Source organism: Epinephelus fuscoguttatus, linkage group LG3 (genome assembly GCF_011397635.1).
Source record: "Epinephelus fuscoguttatus linkage group LG3, E.fuscoguttatus.final_Chr_v1".
NCBI classification, from domain to species: Eukaryota; Metazoa; Chordata; class Actinopteri; order Perciformes; family Serranidae; genus Epinephelus; species Epinephelus fuscoguttatus.
The window spans coordinates 32,300,607-32,325,314 of NC_064754.1; the positions used below are offsets into that span (position 1 = coordinate 32,300,607).

The 24,708-nt window shown below is 40.7% G+C and overlaps 2 protein-coding genes across 2 annotated transcripts in view; both read left to right on the forward strand.

Moving 5' to 3' along the window:
- The first annotated feature begins 8,715 nt into the window (after window positions 1-8,715).
- On the forward strand, window positions 8,716-14,233 carry dusp5 (dual specificity phosphatase 5). The gene is made up of 4 exons (XM_049572196.1): window positions 8,716-9,203; window positions 10,058-10,197; window positions 10,922-11,141; window positions 13,455-14,233. The coding sequence occupies exons 1-4, from the start codon at window positions 8,840-8,842 to the stop codon at window positions 13,859-13,861; spliced, it is 1,131 nt and encodes a 376-aa protein (XP_049428153.1). The 5' UTR covers window positions 8,716-8,839; the 3' UTR covers window positions 13,862-14,233.
- A 1,159-nt stretch (window positions 14,234-15,392) lies between these two features.
- The window catches only part of smc3 (structural maintenance of chromosomes 3), a 30,940-nt gene continuing 21,624 nt past the window's right edge, over window positions 15,393-24,708 (forward strand). Inside the window, exons 1-14 of the mRNA XM_049571105.1 lie at window positions 15,393-15,592; window positions 16,297-16,372; window positions 16,563-16,601; window positions 16,700-16,767; window positions 17,059-17,130; window positions 17,892-17,971; window positions 18,072-18,150; window positions 18,472-18,589; window positions 18,794-18,969; window positions 19,372-19,452; window positions 20,147-20,311; window positions 21,956-22,077; window positions 23,054-23,267; window positions 23,534-23,637. Of these exons, the coding sequence (XP_049427062.1) occupies window positions 15,578-15,592; window positions 16,297-16,372; window positions 16,563-16,601; window positions 16,700-16,767; window positions 17,059-17,130; window positions 17,892-17,971; window positions 18,072-18,150; window positions 18,472-18,589; window positions 18,794-18,969; window positions 19,372-19,452; window positions 20,147-20,311; window positions 21,956-22,077; window positions 23,054-23,267; window positions 23,534-23,637 (1,409 nt within the window). The 5' untranslated portion in view covers window positions 15,393-15,577. The remainder of the gene's footprint in view (window positions 15,593-16,296; window positions 16,373-16,562; window positions 16,602-16,699; window positions 16,768-17,058; window positions 17,131-17,891; window positions 17,972-18,071; window positions 18,151-18,471; window positions 18,590-18,793; window positions 18,970-19,371; window positions 19,453-20,146; window positions 20,312-21,955; window positions 22,078-23,053; window positions 23,268-23,533; window positions 23,638-24,708) is intronic.

Sequence of the window (24,708 nt, forward strand, 5' to 3'; positions counted from 1 at the left end):
TAATTCCAGGAAATCAGCCCCTCCTCTCATCAAAGTAGTATTACTCAGATTGGCAGGGCACTGAGTTCACTCCCTTTATTTATCACTGTAATTAGTTTGGCTAATCGTACTGATAAAACAGAACACTGAGGCAATTTTGGGCTACTTTTTTGATGACTGGACCCATTCTGTTAGTCAAATTTGGCACCACTGTCAATGACATCTTTTGTTGTTTCTGTGGTTTCTCCATTTTTGTTTGTTTCTCCCTGTTTCCATGACAAGATATTTATGCTTCCACAGATAGCTGAGTTCGGAGGCATTGTTTTCAGGTTGTCCATCTGTCCGTCCCATTCTCAGTATCTCAAGGACACCTTGATGACATGTCTTCAAATTTGGCACAAACATCAACTTGGACTAAATGATGAACGGATCAGAATTTGGAGCTCAAAGGTCAAAGGTTATTGTGACCTTTAAAACATTTTTTTGGCCATAAACATAAGAAATGCTGGGGCCCATTTCTGAAGTATTTTCTGAATTGCCAGTTAAACTGAAGATTTTGTGTTTGTTTCTTGCTCTCTGTGTATGGGGTGCCGTTTGTAAAGTGGCTCACACTGAAACATCAACATTTTGCCACATTTAGCTTCAAACAATGTTTAAAAAAGTGTTGTGAATTTTTTAACGTTTAGATTTAGATTTAGATTTAGATTTAGCATTTAGATTTAACATTTAGATTTAGATTTAACATTTAGATTTAGATTTAGATTTAATATTTAGATTTAACATTTAGATTTAGATTTAGATTTAGCATTTAGATTTAGATTTAATATTTAGATTTAACATTTAACATTTAGGTGCCACATTTAATATTTAGATTTAACTATTTAATATATTTCTAAGTTAACAAATATTGCTGTAAATGTGGTAAAAGGTGACGTTAAAAAATTCACAACACTTTTTTAAACATTGTTTGAAGCTAAATGTGGCAAAATGTTGATGTTATTTTCAGTGTGAGACACTTTACAAACGGCACCCCATATCTGTGCTCTATGTCAGTGTATACTCTGGTAAAGTACCCCATCATTCTGATACTGCCTTTTACATAGACATCCCTCCTCCTCTCTTTTAATGTTGAGCCTGACTTTCAGCTCATGTGTCTTTCTTTTTTCACTCTTCAGAAGATGGAGAACCATCCTACTGACGATATTCCGGCTGTAATCATGGGTTAGGGAATGGGGAGGATTGTGATTTGATTTCAGGCTTTGTTCCCCATCATACATATGCTTTAATTTTAATACCTGCTGTGAACATGATTTGTGTAATCCTGTTAAATCTGAATAAAAATATTCTTGATTATCCATCCATCTTCTAACCGCTTCATTCTCTTGAGGGTCGCGGGGGGACTGGAGCCTATCCCAGCTGACATTGGGCAAGAGGCAGGGTACACCTTGGACAGGTCACCAGACTATCGCAGGGCTGACACATAGAGACAGACTACAGACTACTTCACATTCACACCTATGGACAATTTAGAGTTATCAGTTAACCTAATCCCCAATCTGCATGTCTTTGGACTGTGGGAGGAAGCCGGAGTGCCCGGAGAGAACCCATGCTGACACGGGGAGAATATGCAAACTCCGCACAGAAGAGCTCCCACACCCGGGATCGAACCGGGAACCCTCCTGCTGTGAGGCGACAGTGCTAACCACCACACCACCGTGCTGGCCATTCTTGATTTTTTTTTTTCTTTTTTTTTTTTAATGAAGAAATTATGATATTTTATATCCAAAAGGTCAAAGACTAACTTCACATTTGGTCAGATACTGAATTGTGGCACTAATCTTGGGCGTCCATCTGGAAACTGATTGTATAGATCTTCTGTGCTGAGAGGTTGAAGATGTGTGTGAAGTGTCCACATTTCAGAATTTGTAACTGCTTTGCAGCAACATGCATATTTGAAGCACCGTCAACTGTCATGGCCACATATGAGCGTTGGCAGACATGGATGTAAACTATAACTTGACTGCTTTGAGGAGGCATACAACTGTAATTCTACTTTACAAAGTGTATTGTTATCAAACTGAGGGTCTAAATATAGAAATTGTCTAACCTCCTGAAACTAATTTGTGATTTTGGGCAGTATAAGTCAAACTGACTGAACAGTAAATTTACACTCTTCTCTTTATTCTTCTTTTTCCACTTTATGTATTAGTTTCCACATTTAAGAAAACATGTGTACAAAAATAAAGCAAACATTTTTCTTTTTTTTTTCACCCCATGGGAGCAAAGAGTCAAGAGAGTCCAGTATGTACAATCCAGTATGAAATAATAATCTGCTCCCATTGAAAAAAAAAAGAAGGAAACAACAGTAATAGACAAATGTTCTTTTTATTCTTTAACATTTCTGCTGCTCCAGCTTTCAAGGTATTAGGCTACACATATTTTTTTGATGTAAATTCACAGTTTCTGCTCAAAGAAAGTCAGATTAGAAGGAATTCAATTTGAATTGTAGATTTTTTTTGTTGAGTTAACTTAATTGCCTTTACAGCAAAGGTTGAACTTTCCCTAGTGATCTCATAATATAGGAAAGACAGGACAACATTCAACAGAGCATATTAATAAAACCTTTATTCATACTGACAAAACATTAAAAATACACAAATAAACATCAATATAAAAGATGAGCTACATCCAAAAGTGCCAAACATACTCTTGGCTGCCAACAATATGTGAACTGTATAACCCCCGGAGTACACAGAAAGTACCTTATCATACGTTCCCTTATCAGTAATGGCCATCTTTGCTTTGATGGAACCGGACGCCAGTTAATACGTCATACTTGGTTAATTAGTTTCTGTGATGATTTTCTTTTTAATTCTGTGGGGGACATTACAAGGAATGAGCGCTGTTGCAATAACTGTACTGTAAACTATGAACTGTAGCTCCTCGCTGGAACTTCTTTGAGTCATCTTTGGTGCCCGAGTGGAATTCCAACCGGCTGTACTCAGTGGTCAGCTGAGGTGAGATGAGTAATGTGGGCCTTATTAGGAAACAGTATCATCATCTGGAGGCTCAGTCAGCAAATCAGGAAGCACCTGCGCAGCCGAGGAGGGGAGGGAGGGGGAGCGGGGATACATGTCCCAGTGAAGGCGACCTATTGTGTTTGGGTGCTTTTTATAAATCACGTGGAAAAAGGGGACATTCTGGACAGGAAGTGACTTGACGCACTTACATACCATGGTAATGTGGTTTGGCCAGCAGCAATTGTCTGGTGTAAATAAGAAGTGTTGTGAGAGGAGTTACAAAAACAGACACATGCATGTGATATAAAGATGGCTGCAGTATTCTGTCAACAGTGTAAACAAGAAACATGCAGAAGAATTTTTATTTTCTTTTTTTTTTTAATTGAGTCAGCCAGGCCTCTACTTTTGTAAAAATAATTCAACACACACAGTTTATTAAGACTTTCAACAAAAACTATTGCTTTTTTTAGACTATGTGGGCTGGTATCAAAACACAAGAATGTTACAGAGAAGTTGGACAGCAGGAAATATGTAGACTCTGTAAATAGGAGCTACACAAGAACAGTAAACAACTGGAGTTCATACAGAATAGAAGGCAGGTTGGTTCTTTCCAGATCCACCATTTTGGATCTGTGTTCAGCAATAAAACAGCAAGAAATTGATATAGATGAGGCAGAAAAACATATTTTTCCTCTTTAGGTTTTGTTTATGTGTCTTGTTTTTGAAGAAGTTGATGAGTTTTTTCAGACATAAACAGGAAATTGCTATACATTTACAATTGCAACATTTCGCCATAATCTACTATTGGAACTATTGGAAAGCAACATGTTTTGCCTTCATCCTTCTTTGCTGACATTCTCAAACCAGCTGGCTCTTATTGCTTTTCCTTGGGGAGTAAGAACGCTCAGGTCATGTTACATTAATTAGGACAGTAGTGCAGGTAAAAACAACTGGCTGTGATGCTGTGAATTGGATAAAATCATTATGTACGATCACTTTTACACATGCTTTAGAATTAATATACATTCATGCATTACATTCCCACGGTATGTGGATATGATCTACAGTTAAGTCAGCATCGTTCTTATTTCTTATTATAGTTTTTGTCATTAACATAAAGAAAATACAATGAACAATCTTTTTAAATAGTGCGTTGGTCTGAATCAGAACGAGGATCACATTATGGACCATTTGAAACCATGTCATTACAAGAGAAAAAATTCACTTGTTCAGCAGTCATAAAAAATGCTGAGGACATTTTTACGACTGTCCTACATGTGCATGACAGAAGATAGAGGCTGGTTAGTGAACATAGCGGCAGCTGAGGCTACTTGTCACACACATTTAACACTTCCTACCCCTGATGGCTGCAACTAACTATTATTTTAATTTCTATTAGTATTGTTTTAATCTACTTCCTCTATTAATGCTTTGGTCTATGTCAGCAAAAAGCAAGAAGTGGCCACAAGTTCCCAAAGCCCATATTGACATCATGTTTTGTCCAACCAACTGTCCAAAACCGAAATATATTTAATTTACTCATGAGAACTGGACTGAGAAAACCAGAAAGTATCCACATTTGAGAAGCTAGAACCTGTGAGTTTTTTTGTCATGTTGTTAAAATAAATGAATTGTTGCTTTCAAAAGAAGTTATTTTTAGTTGATCAATTAGTCAAGTGATTGTTCTACTTTGGCTCTGCTTCATCCCAGAGGATGTGTTCTTCTATTTTCCTGTGCTTATTCGTATTTAATTTCACATTGCAATTACCATACTTTCGATGATTAATCAGCTGAACCTTAAAAAAGATAGGGAAAAAAAACAGAAATCCAAATTGACCTGTTGCACTTGTGACCCAGTGACATCACCACACAGATGACACCCTTTGAGAAAATACTGTGTTGGACATAGTCACAACTGACTACAGGGCTCTGTGCAAGCAGGATTGTGGCTGGCTTAAAAATTGCCTGGCAGCTTCCTAAATATATTAGCGATACTACAGAGCCACTGATATACTGAAGCAATCCTGTTAGAGACAGGCTCAAAGCATTGATGTGAGAGAGAGGCGGGAGGAGATGGAGGAAAGGAGAGACACAAGAGGACAGACAATGGGAGAAGGAAAAAGAGGGGAGATAGAGCATACAGAAATAAAAGACTTGAGTGAAAAGCCAGTTAACACACATCTTGTTTATCTGGCTTGTCTGGGTCCAATGTTGTTATTTACAGCTGACACTAACAAACCCCATAATGAAATGAGGGCTCGGAAACGGATGGTGGGCCTCCCCACTCATCAGCCATGATGTCACAAGCCCAGATTAGACTGGACCATATGGCACGCTGCCTGCTGTCCCTCTAATCCTCAGCCGCCATCCAGGCATCTCTCTATCCAACCTGACCCATCCCATTCATCTTACAGTGCATCTATCTATCTATCTATCTATCTATCTATCTATCTATCTATCTATCTATCTATCTATCTATCTATCCATCATCCATCCATCCATCTATCTATCTATCCATCCATCCATCCATCCAGCTGCCTCTTTTCTCCACTATTGAATGATGCTGTCGTGGCCTAGAGAGCTAATTATTGTTTTGTTTGTTATTGTTTTTTTCTTTCTTTTTTGTCTGGTGTCGATCCATCTGTGTCTGTTACTGCGTCTGTCTGGCTGGCTGTCCATTTGTCACATTTCTGTTGATCAGTGCCTCTCCCTCTCTCCCTCTGTTTTGCTCTTATCATTCCCACGCATTCATGCAGCAGACACAACATGATGTAACACATATTTGTTGGACTCGTTTCACCATAGAGGCTTTCAGCGGCTCTTGTTTACACTATGTATGGTCTATATTTTCAGCACGGCTTGGCCTTTGAATGTCGCTTTGTGGGAGACTTTCATAAAAACAAAAAGGTTTTCAGTATTACACAGCGTGTAATGGTTAGCTCGTAGTCCCTGAACTGCTGTGGCTGCCAATGGCTGTGACCAAAACAAAAATACTCTCCAGATTGATGAGAATAATTTGTTTTTAATGTTTTGGTTGAGAATCTATGAAATGACTGTGCTCTTATATACCATACTGCAAACTGGTTCCAGTTGGACACATATCTAAACCCAAAACACACACGCACGCAAGCAGAACCCAAACACAGTCTCGAGCTGCATGTTAGGATAGATTGCACATCATGTGAGTGCACGCAGTGTGACGTTTAAACCTGTTAATTCATTTACGGGGATTAGGCTTACATGCTGAGGGATATAATGCAGGTTCACTGGGCTATACATGGGACTGAGCGGAAGTCAGAGGTTGCTTGTCAGCTACTTGTCATCCACCTACTGAGCTCTCCTTGAAAGTCCCCACATTACTGAGCACTACACAGATGATTATTCATAAGTATAGCCTTAATGAAAAAGTAAACACATTTGGGGATTCCCAGCAAAGTGGGTGTGTCACTCACTGATGAGTTTATAGTATCTGAGCATAAAATATTATACAGCATTTTTTATTTGCCATTCTCTAAATATTATTTTTTAGATGACCTCTGGGGCTTTATGTGTTTTTATATTATTGTTATAAAATTACTGTATTATTATTATATAATGCTCCCCTGTAAGTGTGTGTATTTATATGTTTGCAGTGTTGTGTGTGTGTGTGTGGGGGGGGGGGGCACAAATTAATGAGTTACCATACCCACCTTTTTGCTTCAAGGCTAAAACAATTAGCTGAGTACTGTAATCATTTAACTGACAGAACATTAATCAGCAGCCACCAGCCACTCTAATAATTAAAGCAGCTGTGACATTCAGTGCATATCTATGACTCAGGCTCTCAACATGGACGTGGCTAGGTGGCTAGCAGCTAACAATGCTAACAGGGTGAACAGCAGTGTTGGGCTTGTTACTCTAAAAATGTAATGTAATACTCATTACTTGTTTCTCCTTTTAAAAGTAATAATATTACGTTACTTAATGCTCCCTGCCAACAGTAATTCATTACACTACTCTTTATATTACTTTTCTGTTACAACCCATAAAATTGGTATTTGCGTATGTCCTCAAAATTGAGATTTGTGTGTCTATGTGAATGTCACTGTATTTGCTGTTAAGTGTAGCTAATGCTAGATAGCTTCTTTTTTTACCTGGGGGTTTTCTGTTGCCTGTCACCAGTATTTTCCCAAGGCTCTGCCCGAAAGACGGAGAGTCACTTCTTCGTAGCTGCAGCTGTCCACGATTAAAATCCAGTTTTGGTTGTTTAGCCAGTGCGGGGCCACAGCCGACCTCCGCGGCCAAGGAGGGCTCACATTTGGTAGGGTGTATTTCCTGGAGCTTCACGTTGTTGTGTTGTGGGTCATAGTAGCCGAAGTGTTTCAGACCGGAGGTTTGAGGACATGTTTTTTGCAGTGGAAAAAGTTTTAGTCCAACTTCCTGCAGCAACAGTGTTCTTGTAATCGTTCCTCCTGACAAAAATCAAAGTGATGGGAATATTTCCAGCCACTAAGGTAAGTGTTTCCAACTAGCTTGCTGCTAGTGCGCAGCACAACGATCACAAAAATGAGTCACCTGATGTGACTGTTGTATTTCAAGTTAGTAGTGATGTGATAACAAAAGTAACATTGTAATGAGTTGTATGGTTTTGGAGTAATTATAATATTACTACTAATTACTGGAAAAAGAAATATTACTAGTTACTAGTAATGCATCACTGCCCAACACTGCTGAACTGTACTTACAGCGGTAACAGTACTGATGGAGCTAATGGTGTTAACATTGGAGGATGGGTGCCACGCTTTTGCTAGTAACAATTGTGCAGAGTGACAGCAATGAGCTGACCAGTGGGATACCGCAACAAAGGACAGAGTAGCTCGGATTATAACACACACCTAGACCAGAGGGAGCAGGACTTCACTCTCTGCTCAGGACGCCATCACTTCACATATATCTTTGCTAATAGTTGTTTGTTCTAATTGTCATATACACGACCTTTAATCAATTGTTTGAGTATTTTCTAAGCAAAAATCACAAATATCCCCTAGTTTCTAGCTTCTTAATTGTCAATATCATTAAAAAATGTGGTCATCTTTAGGTTTGAGTCTGCTGGTTGGATAAAACAAGACATTTGAATATGTCACCAAAGGAAATGTTTCATTATCTTGTGATATTTTGAGACCAAATAGCTAAATAATCAGTTATTGTTATATTACTCAGTTAAATATTCAGCAGATTAATCAATAACAAAAACAATGGTTACTGTTGCAGTCCTATTTCATATATTGTCTGGTGTCCCTGTTTCTATATGCCTAATACCTTCTTTTTGGATATAGGTGCGTAGATGTGTTTGTGTTATCATTATTCATCATGTGTCTTTGTTCTTTCCAATGGGGATTTGTAATTCTGACTGTGATGTGTGACAGCTCCTTCCAATTTTTTTTTTTAAGTCAAGGGGATGTACCTAAAACACTGCTTGTATGTGCCTAACTGTTTGGGAGCTGAGAATGAAACGGCAAGTGTAGGTGCTGGTGGAGGACACATAGTGAGTAATGGTTGAATCAAACACACACTCTGCAGTAGTAGGGTTTTTATTTACCAGGACCCGGAGGCGGAGTCACAGCTCAGTCATAGATGTGGGCGGGTTTTTTTCTCTACGATCACACCTCGCCGGTGTCCATACATGGTTCGTGACGTCACGCGCCGGAGGTTCCATTCACATAAAACTGATCGGCCGGAATCCCCTTGGAGGACATGTAGGCACAGACGCGCGCGGGACTCCTCGCTCGCTCGTATCCCTTCGTTTAGGAGTGATCCAGTTGAATTCTTTAGGCAATAACAAACAACTCCTAAGCGTCAAAATGAAAGTCTCCAGCATTGACTGCCGGCGTCTGCGGAAGATCATCAGGAAGGAGTGCGGGAGCTGCCTTATTGTGGATTGCCGACCTTACCTTTCATTCACGAACTCCAGTATCAAAGGCTCTGTCAATGTCAATCTCAACTCAGTGGTGGTCCGGAGGTCCCGAGGAGGGCCGGTGCCTCTGCAGTTTGTCATCCCGGATGAGAGGTCCCTGCTCCGGCTTCGGGAGGGGAGCATATCGGCTATCGTAGCTCTGGATGACCGGACGTCCCACTGGCAAAAACTGAAAAAAGACAGTGTAGCACAAATAGTAATAAACACTCTCTCTCATCTAGCGAGCGGGGCAAACATCTGTTTCCTGAAAGGTGAGAACTTTGTAATATGTTTATAATTTATTTAGGAAAACATAAAGTGAGTTTGCTTTTTTGTTTTAATAGCCTTAAATGTGTCAGCGTTTTATTTCTTACAAGAGGACCTTTTAATCAAACAATTTTGTTTATGGATTAAATTTCTGTTATTGTATGTCTATAGTGTGTGCTCCAGAAATCTAAAAGTAGGCTAGTATAATTTTCATACTTTACTTATTTAAATCTTCATAACTGCAGTCAGGCGTGCGTAAAGATTTTTTAGTCCTTCTCTCCTCGTTTTCATGGACTTACCCACAGGCCCTGTGCTTTACATATTTTATTTCACTTTTCCTAATAACCCAGATACAGTTAAGGCCAAGTCATATTTCTCCCATTATCCCCCTCGCCTGTGTTGAGAGCAGCCTACATTTTTCTCTCACTTCTTGGAGAGATAAATGTCCTGCGTGCGTCAACGGAGCGGATGAGTCAGTGCGAGAGAAACGCAAGCAAATTGGTGGTACCATGACTTTCATTGATTAAGAGGGGGGTAGGAATGAAAATTGAATCCCATCCGAAGTATTTCTTCTAGCTAAATAAAACCATCGGGGTTGTGTTGAGACACATCCATTTCCGTCTGTCACCTCTGCGTCCTCAGGATGTTGCCCTAAATGGATTACCGGTCTCTCAACTACAGGCTCCTGTAATTAATTAGGCGCTTATAATCAGGTTATAAAGGTTATAATCCGCTCCTAAGACATGTTTCATAAACTCTGCCATTTCACAAGATGTGTGTGTAAGGGTGGTAGAGGCAGAATTATTCTAAGCTTATTTATTACAGTGTGTGCTCATGGTTTTCTCCCCCTCTCTCTCAGGAGGATACGAGAACTTCCACTCTCAATACCCTGAACTTTGCACTGAGGTGAAAACCATCGACCAGAGCGGAACTGAAACCGAGAAAAGAGTCAACAGCCACAACGAGAAGCTTGCTCACCACAAACCAGATTATGATCAGGTATGGAAACACCCTTATTTATTTTTTACAACACAGTACTTCCCTTCCAGCTCTCCCACACAGGGCACACATCCACTGAGAGCTTTTTTATTTTTAACCTTATCAAAAAAAAAAAAAAAACTCATCCAAGCCATGCTGACATCAGAGAGTTTATATTTGGCATCAGCCCATCAAAACATTTTCTCAACATACATATGATATTCTGTGACCTTCACTCCTCCCCAGCCATGTCATATTTGGCACAAAAAAGGAGAGACCACTCAGTGATGCCCAGCTGACATCAGGACACCCCATAGAGAAAAACACTCTTTTATCCCTGACCTTTCTTCCATCTCCTCCACTGCCCAAACAGAAAACATGTGACTGCTTCATATCTCAGAGGACACTCTGTTGTGTGTGGTTGACATAGTCCTATTGTGGGTTTTTTCACTTAATGGTTTACATAATAGGGGAAATCCATTTGTCCAGCTGCATGCGTCCATGCGCGTTTTGTCTGCAGATGAACGTAATGTTCTGCTCTGCAGCTTATTGGGCTGACAGGTGTTTGGATGTTGTGGCTTGGACCATTTTCTCAGGGGTGGATTATGGGTGGATTAAAGCACATGCATCAAGATGTGTTGACCAGTGTTATGTCCTGTTAGGGTGGCCGTGAAATCACAGTGCGTTGTATATTCTTGTCCTTATCCACATGAACTAACATCTCTTTTTTCTCTCTCCCTCTCAGGGTAAACCTGTAGAGATCCTGCCTTTCCTCTACCTCGGTAGTGCCTACCATGCCTCCAGACAGGACTATCTCAGCGACCTTCACATCACGGCCTTGCTCAATGTGTCACGCAGGGACCTGCAGCCGGCCAAGGGCCACTACGACTACAAGTGGATCCCAGTGGAGGACAGTCACATGGCCGACATCAGCTCCCACTTCCAGGAGGCCATAGAGTTTATTGGTGAGTTGAAAAATATGCCTGACTCTCCTTTTATGGGGCAGCTATTTTCTATGTACAGGGGATTGCACTCAATAGTTTATATCTGAATCTGAATTCTAAAAAGCCACTTGGCTTAGTGCTTGAAATAGTTCACTCACTCAAACTAGCTAGGAGGGGAAATAAATACACCACCACTAAGATGGAGCCTTTTCCTGGAACAACAACTTCCGTATATTTATAGTGCAACATCACCCTAAGGCGTCTCGAAACTACCCAAGCTGAGTTAGAGAGGCACCTATACATAGATGTGTTTATTTTTGAAATGCCTCCTCAAATAAGTCCCCTTTGTTGGTCCTCTCACCTGCTACCATTCACAAATAGAGGGCCATAAGAACCCTGGCTGTAATCAGTTTAACTTGATCGCCTGCCTCCAATCCCCCACTAACATATCCCGCCAGCCTGCTTTCATTCAGGATTTGCTCACTTCCCCCGTCCCCTTCCTCCCTCCCTCCCTCCCCCACGTCTTTACTTGAAAAAGACGCTCCCATGCCGTCATTGCCTCCCAGGCCTAATCTCAGTAGCTTACACTGCTGGGTGTGGCCACTCAGTGTGACAACTGGGTGAGCTGTCTGTGTTTAGTAATGGCCGGGTGGAAGAGGTTGGGGGCTTACTGACACACACAAACACACACACACACACACACACACACACACACACACACACACACACACACACACACACACACACACAGTTGTTTATGATGGCTGGGTGGAGGATAAATGCCAGCTGACTGACACATAATGAGAAAGCGTAGTTGTTGTTTGCCCGCAGGTGGGAATCATTGACGGACCTGAGGGCAGCGGGACAGTGAATGTGTTACAGAGGAAGAGAGAGTGTGTGGGAGAGGCAAGAGGTGCTGGATAATAACAGCAGCAGCAGCAGCAGCAGCAAAAGATGTACATAATGTGCTGGTGGCTATTTATAGCAGTCATAACCAAGGACAAAGCTCACCCACGGGCAGCTTGGCTGACCAATATTGGGTGGCTGCTATTGTTGGTATTGTGCATTGTTTGGGGATGCAGCCCACATTTAGGGTGTCTTTGTGTAAGTCTATTATTACATAAGACCGAAAATTGTTCCAGGGGCAGGTTTAGCCTACATCCAGAGAGGGCCACCAAAATTCATCAACCATGCCAAGTGATTAGAAATGTGGTGCGCACAAATAATCACCGAGCTGCAGCTGGGCCCCAAACGAAAATCAATCACCAATGAAAAAACCCTTCCGACCTGGTGACTGATGTACAGTCAGGGGGGAGATGATAAATATTATTGACCCACTGCTGCCGTCACTCTTTTTTTTTCACCCCACCATCCTCAACTCCAGATGGGATGTTCATGATTCATTCATGTGGTTTATTGAGGACCAGAGCTGTCAGAAATCATCGTTGTTCCCCCTGCAGTGGCTCTCAGGACCAGACAGAAGTGGCCCTCAATGTTTCTATTTAACAGAGAGAGACATATGTGTAGGTGTCTGCAGAGGCTTCGTGGAACTAAGTGTCCGTAGGTAGACTGAATTTACACACGCGACAGAGAGAAAAGGAGACGTGTAGGAGTTCACAGTGGTTCTAGGAACGAACCAAATCTTTAAATGTGTCGTGAGTGACACTTATACAGATGACAGAAGTGGATTTTCGTGTGGGCTTTAGAACATACAGATACTTGTGTGGGAGTGCTGCGGCTATAAATTCGAACACACATCTCTGTGCCACAGTGAACTCTGCTGCAGCAGCAGCAGCACCCAGCGCCTCCACAGCAGTGTAGGAGAAAGAGAGCCTCATGGAGGCTACAGCTGCACTCTGTGACTAACAAGTGTCTGTGTGTACACAACTGAAACTGGTACAAGATGTGTGTCCATTTCTGCGTCCATACAAATGAGGTGTACTGACAAGGATGATGTTCCTGTTTGTCCATTAAATCCTGCTGCTGCTGCTGCTGCTGCTGTGTGTGTGTGTGTGAGAGAGAGAGAAACTAGATGCAGAAAAGTGTTTGCATGAATTAGTGAGTGGGAGAAAGGAGTAGGCAATGATTACACAGTTAAAATGTGATTTTTCATTTGTTATTATTCAGTGTTTAAAACTCCCTAATGATTCACTGTAACCTCTCCACCACATAACTTGACTTTAAAAAATATCAATTACAGACACACACAAACAAAACAAAAAATAAAACCTGACAACACAAATGCTTATATTTTGAAATTGTCTTTTTTTGCTGATGATCACAGACAAAATCATGCATCAATAACCTTGGTTTGTCCCCTTCTTCTCCTTATAGATCACGTGAAGCAATCAGGGGGAAAGGTTCTGGTCCACTGCGAAGCAGGCATCTCCCGCTCACCTACCATCTGCATGGCCTACATCATGAGGACGCAGCAGCTGCGACTGGATGCAGCCTTTGACATCATCAAGCAGCGCCGGGCAGTCATCTCACCCAACTTCAGTTTCATGGGTCAGCTGTTGCAGTTTGAGTCAGAGGTCCTCTCCACGGCCCCAGCTCATGCCGCCACACCTGAACCAGCCACACCCTGCATCCCGGAGTCCGCCTCCTTTTTTGCCAACGACTTCAACACCACCTTCAACACCAAAAACTTTGAGCCATCTGTGTTCACCCTCCCTACCTCTTGCCTGCAGTCCCCGGTCCACCACCAGTTCAAACTGAGCCCAATAACTGCACTGCCTTAAAATGAACTGTGACTGCTTGTAGTCTTACTTGAAAAAATAAAAATCAATGCTCTCTGTGTACCTGGTGTTGAAACCAGCAGAGCAGACAGACAGAAATAGAAGATAATTGTATCAGTTCATGGGACTTGAGGCCTATGAAAACTCTGGGCTTCAGACATCGATGCTGTTTTCCTGTCTTCTGAACTGCTATGATGAAACAACACAGCACAGTGATAAACTGCAATATATATGCCTTAGGTTGATATTGTGATTTATGCCTATTCACAAATACAGTCAGGCATTTAAACCTAATTTATTTGAAAATTACAGTCTGTCTGATTTTTTTCAATGATGTGGATGTTAATATGTGTTTAATAAATGTTTTCACCACGAAAATAAAGCTGTTGTCATGTAGTCATTCTAGCATTGCTCTTGTCGGAGTAGTTTACAGGTCTACAGCTTAATTGGGAAGTCAAATGGGAGTGAACTTTTTCTAAGTCATTCACCGCAGGCCTGTTTCTCCAAATATGACAGGAAAAATCAATGAGTGCATTTACATGTGCATTAGTATCCTGTTCTTGAGCCTTATTCAGGTTTAGATCCTGTTTAGGGTATGATGTTTTCCTGAAACATGGGGAATCTGGTTATTCATATCCCTGCAGTTTCCAGGTTTCTGATCATCTGTTTGCAGATGTCTTCGTTTCTCACCAAATCAGTCATGTCAGAAACCTGAATAAAGTGTTTACGTGCCACTGTATTCTGGTTAAGAGTAATCTAGCACAGGTTTCTGAAACCAGGAAATGATGTTTAGGCCTATATTCACAACAAGAAATACTAGGATACTCCAAAACCATAACCAGGATACTGGATACTTTTAAGATATTTACTGTAGGCCTAGATCATAAACTCTAACAGGACGAATACAGCATAAGAGGCAAACAGTGACACCTGCAGTGACTGAGGTGGCTCTTGTGAGCAGATTCAAATAGGAAGTAGCCCATTGCTTATTCATAGTTATAGTAAGACTGCATGTCTAGATCATTTTTCTCATCAAGTTAGTGTAAACTGGTGCAAATATGCAAACTACTGATGAAAACTTGTGCACAAATGAAAACCTGCCACGGGTAAAGAATTTCACTGCGATTTAAAAACAGAGTGAAGTTGTGCTTCCCAAAGAAAGTAAAAAACATATTGTTTGGGGGATTATCAACCAACAGCAGTCTTTGTCCATTAACAAGATCTGTTTCTAATTGCGTCAAGTAGGTTAACTGTCTGCAGTTTATACTCTGTATCAACTCCTCTCTGGCTTTGGCGCCTTGAAGACAGACAGCTAGACTGTACCAACTGTGGAAATAGGGACAAATAGGGAGGTACGTACATAAAAAAACGTATCAAACCTGTTATTTACGTACAACCTAAAAATTAAGTTATTGTGCTTACACATGCGGTATTGTTCCATCGTCTTATTATGTCTAATGTATTTCAGTAAAACACATAATTTAGTATATGTTTACTGCTACAACCCTGTTTTCACATAGTGGTACGGTCCATTCTTTCCCGCCCCCTCCGCCATTTTCCATGTTATTCTCCTCTGCCCGTGCTCCACCAATTTTAAATGTATGAATTTTTCTAATATTTTGCTAACTTTGGGTTATTAAATTTCTGGCTTCTCCAGTTAAGCGGACCGGGGGAGCTCATCTCCAAATTCAGCCGAGGAGACGCCCTGTTTAGACAGCCATGTACATCAAACAGGTAAGCTAACGACTCCAGACTTGTGCGTGTTGCCGACTCTCGCTGGCCTAACGTTAAATAGGCTATCAAAACGTTATTTTACTGAATGGTGGCGCTCGTCATAGCGGGCTTTTGCACACATTTTAACGTTAGTTGGCTTACAGAGCTATGCAGAATCACACTGAAACAGCTCTACGTTAAAAAGCTAGCTGTTAGCTTGTGAATGCTAGCTAGAGCTACCTGGACTAAGCTGTATATGAACTGCCCGTCCCCCTTCCCAGGATGCTAAGCTAACGCCACTAGGCTAACGTGAGGCTAGCGGATTTTGTCGCTGTTCTTTCAATGTTGCACGATACAACATCACAGTCGATTTTGTTAGATGTGAATATAATCTTTGGTAGTATTGTAGTTGTCTAATTTACGACTTAGTTTGTTAGTAAGCTTGCAAACCCGTTAACGTCTTGAATGAATACTGGCTCGTACAGTTAGCCGACAGTCAAGGCCCTGCTGTCCCCGCTTATGATACAGTAGATGCTGAGTTGAGTTGAAGATGCTGAGATTATTTAATGTTATAGGAGGGGCATATTATTGATATTGCTGTAGTCAGGAATAGTTCCTAGCTTGAAACTGACGTGTTATTACATTTGTCTAGCTACAGTATGTAGGGAATGTTATCATAAATAGGAGGATGTTATTCTCACAGTGGGGTCTGGGTTCCTCTGCAGGTCATCATCCAGGGGTTCCGAAGTTACAGGGACCAGACTGTGGTAGACCCGTTCAGTCCAAAGCACAATGTCATCGGTTAGTATGTCCTCACCTCAACTTTTCACTCATGTTTGTACACATTGAATTCTTTCTATAATATATGTATGTGAGCGCGAGGGGATGGTTGCCGGACTCAAATTAGTGTCCTCAAGACTTGTCTCTTGTAAGGGGCTGCGTACAGGTGTCCCCATGTCCTCATTTTGACTTGTTTTTCGGTCTCATACAGTTGGAAGAAATGGATCAGGAAAAAGTAACTTTTTCTATGGTATGTCTGCCTCAATTTTACCATACAGCAGTCAAACATTACTACTGTGTAGTGATTTTTTTGTTGTCTAAAACTGTTGCTCCTCTCTGCTCCCTTAGCCATCCAGTTTGTGCTCAGTGATGAGTTCAGCCACCTGCGACCTGAACAGCGCCTGGCTCTGCTCCATGTAAGTTCAGGCAAATGTCAGATACTGCAGATCGACTTGGCTACTGCTTTGTAAATACCTCTCTGACACAGTGGTTCTGTAGAAATTACTTTTTGGCACACTTACGCTGACTAAGGCATGTGTAACTTCCTAATAACTGCTGGATTGCAAAAGTCTTATGATGAGTTGCATTTCGGTGAAAAAATATGATGTTTTGTAGGTGATTGAAACAGTGGGAAACATTTTATTAAACAAGGCTATTGATCAATATAAACATTTAATCATTACGCTTCTTCTCCCCTGTCTCTGTAGGAGGGAACTGGTCCTCGTGTCATTTCAGCTTTTGTGGAGATTATATTTGACAACTCTGACAACCGGCTGCCGGTAGGAATGAAAAACATTTCACATTGACCCTATTACTGTAATAACAGACACACACACACACACACTGATGAAACTTTTCAATAAGCTTCTCAAAGGATATTCCGTCTTCATAGTATGTGTGTTGTAAAGACTTTGTTGTTTTAATTATTGGTACCAGTATGAGATAAAACTAGAGGTGTACTGGTATGTTGGTATGCTGTCTGGATTGGCCAGTGAGAGTTTAAATGTGCATATCAGTCTTTGTCCAATTAATTGTTTTACTGCTGATGTGTTGACAATTTTGTGCACAGCACCATTAACCCCAGCAAAAAAGAGTATTACACTTCTCTTTCAAATAAGCCCCAGAATAAAAGAGAAGCTTTGAGATGGGCAACTCCACCCATTTCATACCTGTATTTGTACCAACATTCCTAAAAATCTACATCAGAACATGGGGCAAAATTATCAGATCTTGGCATCACCTTCGAAATAACATTTCCCACCATCCGTAGTCCAGGCTGCCAGTGGAAATGGTACATTATCACAATGTTATGTATCTGAGCTCACATTGAACTGTCTCCCTAAATTGCTGACGACTGCTATGACCACTGATTGCAGTTGCGCTGCCTCCAGAACACACAGTGCTTACTTTTCTGATGATGATGTTTGTACCACTCTAGAAATCTGAAGATTGCAGCCTGGCAATACTGTGACATAACCAGCCAATTCTGCCACTGTGTGTGAATCTCCTCTTTACTAGTGTTAACTGTCTCTCCATCCAGATTGACAAAGAGGAAGTCTCCCTTCGCCGCGTCATTGGTGCAAAAAAGGACCAGTATTTCTTAGACAAGAAGATGGTGACGTAAGTGTTACTGGGAATGGACTGTCTATTCAAACACAGGAGATAGCAACTCTGTGAATCCATGTAATCACTTTGTTGATGGCGTCTGTGATTGTTGCAGTAAGAATGACGTCATGAACCTTCTGGAGAGTGCCGGCTTCTCCCGCAGCAACCCGTACTACATTGTTAAGCAGGGAAAGGTGAGAAAGGAGTGGGAGCAAATTTCTCACTTGTTTAAGACACAATAGTTATGTAGTTTTTTTTAGTGTAGCGTTATGCTTTGCAGAATTTCATCAGGGCTGCAAAAGAGTGCCAGTTGCACTAGCTGGATGTTTCAGCCTGTCATGTTGAAATCATAACCTCTACAATATCAGCTGATTTAAGGGTTAGTGTTAAAATCAGAAAATCAACATCTGCTAAAATTCATATAAAATTTGCGATTTTTCAGACAGGAAAATCCTAGCACTATGTTGAACAGCAGATTGTTCCATATTACACATTATTTTTAACGTTTCATTCAGATCAACCAAATGGCCACAGCACCGGACTCCCAGCGTTTGAAGCTGCTGAGAGAGGTGGCAGGGACACGGGTGTACGATGAGCGCAAAGAGGAGAGTATTTCTCTCATGAAGGAGACGGGTAAAAGCCTCTTAACTTTATTGTCTCAAAGACTGCCATTATCATCATAATGCTTTTCCAGTTTGTGCTGTACAGCATTCACCATTAAATTATCACTTGTTGCCAAAATAAAAATCCAGTCTCAGAAAATTATTGTATAGTTAGTAGTGGTTTACATAAAGAAAGTTTGAAAGGAAAAACAATGACATGGTGTGTGTTCCTCAGAGGGGAAGCGAGAGAAGATCAATGAGCTGTTGAAGTACATTGAGGAGCGTCTGCACACCCTGGAGGATGAGAAGGAGGAGCTGGCTCAGTACCAGAAGTGGGACAAGATGAGAAGAGCCCTGGAGTACACCATCTACAACCAGGAGCTGAATGAAACCCGCGCCAAACTGGATGAGGTAACAAAAGAAATGATGTATTGTGTGTATACAAAGTAAGAGACTGAAGACGTTACACTTTGTGAGTGACATCTGTTTTGGTGCCAGGTTGGGAGATTATCACAACCCTTTGTTCAGAATACATACACAATATAATGGAGAATATTCATCTTAGCTTGGATATAACTAGTTTATCAGCATTTGTAATAGCAGGTGTAGAGCCATTAAAAGTTAACAGGTAGGGAAAAAAACGAGTGATCCTTGTTAAAATACAAATGACAGCAAGAATCTAGCTGTCACCGTGGTCAGTGCCCCAAACATGAGGTTCTTCCTTTCTTGTGTACATGTTCAATAACAATACTGTGTGTGTGTGTGTGTGTGTGTGTGTGTGTGTGTGTGTGTGTGTGTGTGTTTTTCTCCCAGCTTTCCAGCAAGAGAGAGACCTGTGGAGACAAATCCAGACAGCTGCGTGATGCTCAGCAAGATGCCCGAGACAAAGTAGAGGTAAAGACTTCCACCTTGCAGAAGAAGTCTGTGATTAAGGATGTGAGGGGGAGAATAAACATCATCTCACAGCATTAAAAAACTGAGTCACAATATTTAGTGCATTATTGGAAATCACGTCCAATTTCAGCTGTTCATCGTTTGTTTTCATCTGATCACATAGTTGAATAATGATTCATTATGAATCCAGAAATGTCTATTTTTTAAAAACAAAATATGGTTACTCTGACTGATCTTCCAGTGTGACAGATTTTAGCAAGATTTAACTTGTCATGCAAGTATGATTTGTGAATCACAGTGTCACTTAAGCAATTTTGTCAGCATGTGATTTTAAAGAGAAGTGATAAATGCTGTCACTGAACATGAGTCCATTCAATATCTTGGCAGCAAAATGTAAGGCGTTAGACACAAAGAAATAGAACACAAAAACTTCTTTTTAATAGTTCAGCTTTTTGTCATTTGTCATCATATTTCTTGTTTTTGATGTCCTATTGTAACCCTGCCAATAAATAAAAACATTTGCATTTAACAACATTTCCATAAGACAAATGTATCCAACTCTTCTGACAGTATCTGGCTTTGTTAAATAGATGGACAGTTGATTAATCACAGAAGAGGAAGTAAGTTGTTGGATTAACACTCCTTTGAATTAAATCTCACAGCCTGTCTCTTTATTTTGGCTTCCTTTCTGTAGGAGACGGAGCGTGTTGTGCGCGAGCTGAAGTCCAAGATTTCTGCCATGAAGGAAGAGAGAGAGCAGCTTTCGGCCGAGCGCCAGGAGCAGATCAAGCAGAGGACCAAGCTCGAGCTGAAGGCCAAGGACCTGCAGGACGAGCTGGCAGGCAACAGCGAACAGAGGGTACGGAAGCCTCCCATCTGCGTCACTCTGCACACGTGATGCTGCACCAGCAACACTCCCCCACCCCCTTTTACCCTGCACCATCACTGTATGTAGGGGATAGTCATCTTTTTCTGTTTTCACCTGCTCTGCTCACCCCTGTTACTAGTGTATTTTACTGTAACATGAAAACAGAATGTCAAGAAAAGCACAGTTTTTTTAAAACTATAACCACCACAGGTTTAATTTTAATTGATAAATGATTTATTCACAAAATAGTCAGCAAATCAGAAAGCAGTTTGGCGTAGAGTTGACAGCTTTATCGCTGAATCTTTCAGAAGAACGTTTGCTGGTCCAATTGTGAATTAAGGAACCAAAACAGAGGAAGCTCCAGCCTGTGTATGAGACTCTTTGCCATCAGCTCCAATATACATCATTCCTGGCATGAGGATGTGTGTGCAGAGCTGGCATGAATCACTCTCCGTATGGCCGTGTATTCAGTGTGTGTTTGTGCGCACGTGTGCAAGTATGAAGACGATAATCATACATAACGGCTTTATTGGCTCAGTCTGTGTGCGACCCATGATGGGTCCCAGGCAGCATGCTGGCTGTTGGTTGGATTAAGCCCACCTGGCCACGGCTGGCAGAGCATCAGCCAAAAGTTACTGGAGCAAAATGAAAAGCAAAAGAATCAGAACTGCGTCACTCGCTGCTGATGGTTCTGGTTTGACATGACATTGACACAAGGGGGGGGGGGGGGGGGGGGTAGAGGTTTCATACCTGTAGAGTGACAACCTATCATCATCATCATCATCATCACCCACACTGGAAAATCTGTCAAAATTAGGGCAGGTCTGCTGTCAGGGAGATCCAAGTGACAGCTAAGATTTTTAACGAAGGCGGAGGAAAAGATTTTAAGAATGATTTTATTTTTTTTTGAATCTTGATGAATCTTCAGAATGGCTTTACTCTACACAGGAAGTTTATTTTTTACCTAATACATACCCTATGCATTTGCTTCACGTTTCCTGTATTCAACACCCTGTTATCATTTTATGTGACCAGAGTAGGCTGTAGTTTCCCTGTAGTATCCTAGTTTTATTCACTTGAGAGTGGTTCACAAGTGCTAACAATTAGAGTGATTGGAAGTGCGAATATATGGTAATTTATTATGGTGTTTCCTTTATACTGTATTTACTATAAGGTAAACACATGGTATGTATATATTTAATAAAACATCTCCATTGGGTACACACACGTTTTTAGAGTTTGCCTCATCCAAAGCTTTACATAAGTTAACCTTTTATTCCACAATAGGCCTTTTGTTTCCAAATCTCTATATATCCCACACTGTAAAATACATTGAGATTGTGTGGGACCCATTCTCAATTTTTGTTGGCCGGAGTTAATTAATTATATTAGTTACAGTAAATAAAGTGCAAGCCTAATATGAGTGTTGTAGATGAACAACAACTGAACTGTTTTAAGTAGTTTTGTGTTAGTATTATTTGTAGCACACAAGTTTTGCGAAACCTCAAATTTGTCCCAAGTTTACATTTTTGGAGTCAGATAGGTGGCATGAGCAAATGTTCTGTAGATACATAAATAAACTGAAAATAATAATCGGTTTATTTATTTTAAAAAATGTCTCCTCTTGCTCTCCAGAAACGCCTGCTGAAGGAGCGTCAGAAGCTGCTGGAGAAAATAGAGGAGAAGCAAAAAGAGCTGCAGGAGACTGAACCCAAATTTAACATGGTGAAGGAAAAAGAGGAGCGGGGTATATCCAGGTAGGGATGACTCATTCTCAAATGCCCCCTCAAGCAGCTTATGGCCAGCTCTTAAGTGGATGAGTCAGTCATCACATTTTGAATACATTCGTACAGCAAGAGATCAAGAGGTGGATCCACATGAGATATTTGTGGATTCTTCTACAGGGTAATTTGATTCAGGTGTGCTACAGACTTTTAGAATCCTACACTGAAGAAAGGTGACCCAGACAAAGCTGTTTTTGGTCCTTTTTCAATGTTCCCTTGAAGGACCCACATCAGTCATACCTATCCTTCTTTTTCAAAACGTTGCTATTTACACTTTACGTGTCATTTATATTTAGCAGACACTGTATTACATGGCCATAAATGATCAAAACAAAAAGGCACATCGGTAGAGAACTGTGGCGTGATCTGTCAAATTTATCTATCAGATTTTTGCTAACTGGATGCTAAATTCATTCCTCAAACGAACCACAATTCTTCAGACACAGTATTTTCTCATCACTTTGCATTGTGTTGTTGGGTGTGCTTGTTTTTGTTGATGTAGATTTTACTGGCTACAAATAAGTGTCCCCAAGCTTTTTTGTGTATTTTCTATCTCAGCACAGCCCCTGGAGTAGAGCTTACACTCCCAGTCTGGAAGGCCAGTGGGCATTGATGTGTCTTTGTGGCTACTGTACTGCAAATTATAAAGGCCTTTATCTCAAAATCATGGCGTATGCTTAATATTTGCTTAATATTAAGTATAAAAACAATACTGATATCATCCCAAAGCTAATAATCTCCTATTCTCAACAGTGAATAAAACTCAATGTGTTTCAGGGTCAATGTGACTGAAAATGGAAAAAATTGTAAATGTTTAACTGTGGCTAACAAGGTTGTTAACTGTGCACATCTACACGCACAGTTTGTCAAGAAATGAAAATAACTGAAAATGGCTCACTTGGGATTTAGTTATAAAAAATGTATCTCCCTCTGTGGTTACACCTTCCAGACTGGCCCAGGCTACACAGGAGAGGACCGACCTGTATGCCAAGCAGGGCCGTGGCAGCCAGTTCACCTCAAAGGAGGAGAGGGACAAGTGGATTAAGAAGGAGTTGAAGTCTTTGGACCAGGCAATCAACGACAAGAAGAGGCAGATCGCAGCCATTCACAAAGACCTGGAGGACACAGAAACCAACAAGGAGAAGAACCTCGAGCAGTACAACGTATGTTCTTTCTGTTTAAGATGAATACAAAACGATAACCTGTTCAGTTCTCAGAATACTGTTGTAGTTTTACATCTTGAGGATGCGCTGAAGTGTATTCACATTGTCTCCTGTAGAACTGCATTTCTTGATTTATTTTAAAGGAACTGTTAAATGCTACTGTATGATGTATTTGTCATCTAACGTCTGTAAAAAGCTTCTTGTAGTTTTAATCAAACCTCCTGACAGGTGAGTGTGTCTGACCAACTCTTAACTTATCTCTATAGAAACTTGATCAAGATCTAAATGAGGTCAAGACCCGCGTCGAGGAACTGGACAAGAAGTATTATGAGGTTAAGAACAGAAAGGATGAGCTGCAGAGCGAAAGAAAGTAAGAACCTTTTCCTTCTCGTTTACCTCACATCTGGGACCTAATTTAATTCAAAGATGTCCACGGTGTGGTTTCACAGTGTGTAACATCACTTCATTTAGATGAGTCGTTTTTCAGGAGTCGTGACTGCGTCTTGCAGTAAGCTGGAAGTTTTAATAGTTCACCCATCCTTTTAGTCAACATGCTGTCTCTGCTTGGCAACCTTTAGTAACATACCAGAGTATTGTCTGCTGTGAATGTCACCAGGCCTTCTCTGTCCAGTTAAACAATGAGGTTATTTATATATCAGAGGATGATGCCTCAGGCCTCTGCTGCCAGACACCTTTTTGCTTTTAAAAGGTCCTCCGGGGTGGATTAATTGTGTTGTGGGTTAGTAGTGAGAATCTAGTCCAGACAGCTGCTTCCCTGCTTCTTGAAACACAACAAAGGGAAATGTGTTTTTAATTCAAGTTTTAAAAAGAGGTTGGGACCTTTTTTTTAATTAAAAAATTAGAATTCCATTAAATTAAATAGCAGGCCCTCAGTATCTCCATCACTAAATGAAACAGATTTCATGAATATGTTTGTGTGATGTTGAATCCTCTCTTCTGTTTGCTGTGATCCATTGTTGAGGTGTAGCAGGTGAGAAGGCAGCATAATGACGTCTTTGATAGAAGGATCACAAAATGCAGACCCCACAGCTGCATGTTATTAGTGGTGTATCATCTAAAAATATGAACAGATGACAAAAACACCCTAATGGAAACAAGAGGGAGACTGTTTTGGCAGCATCATTGTTTTATGTATTTAAATTAGGTTATGTAAGAATTTTAAGGACTTAATGTTTCACTTGAGGATAAAAGAAATTGTTTGGAATAATGTGAGAACTCATGTAGTTCACCTATTATTGCATAAATGCATATAATTAATCTGCAGCTGTGGACAAGGAGTCATGTTGAATTTACAGTTTGCTAATTTTTTAGGAAGAGAAAAACCAGAGTTTTTCATTTTAATGTTATGATGTCCTTTACTGAAAAAGGCTATGTCCTTAGGATGCAAAAAATCATCATGAAATAAATACAGTGTCCTAGT

Coding starts and splice junctions, on each gene's coding strand:
- dusp5 (XM_049572196.1), top strand. CDS start 8,840: ATGAAAGTCTCCAGCATTGACTGCCGGCGTCTGCGGAAGATCATCAGG. Junction 9,204..10,057: donor AAACATCTGTTTCCTGAAAG/GTGAGAACTTTG, acceptor CCTCTCTCTCAG/GAGGATACGAGAACTTCCAC. Junction 10,198..10,921: donor ACAAACCAGATTATGATCAG/GTATGGAAACAC, acceptor TCTCCCTCTCAG/GGTAAACCTGTAGAGATCCT.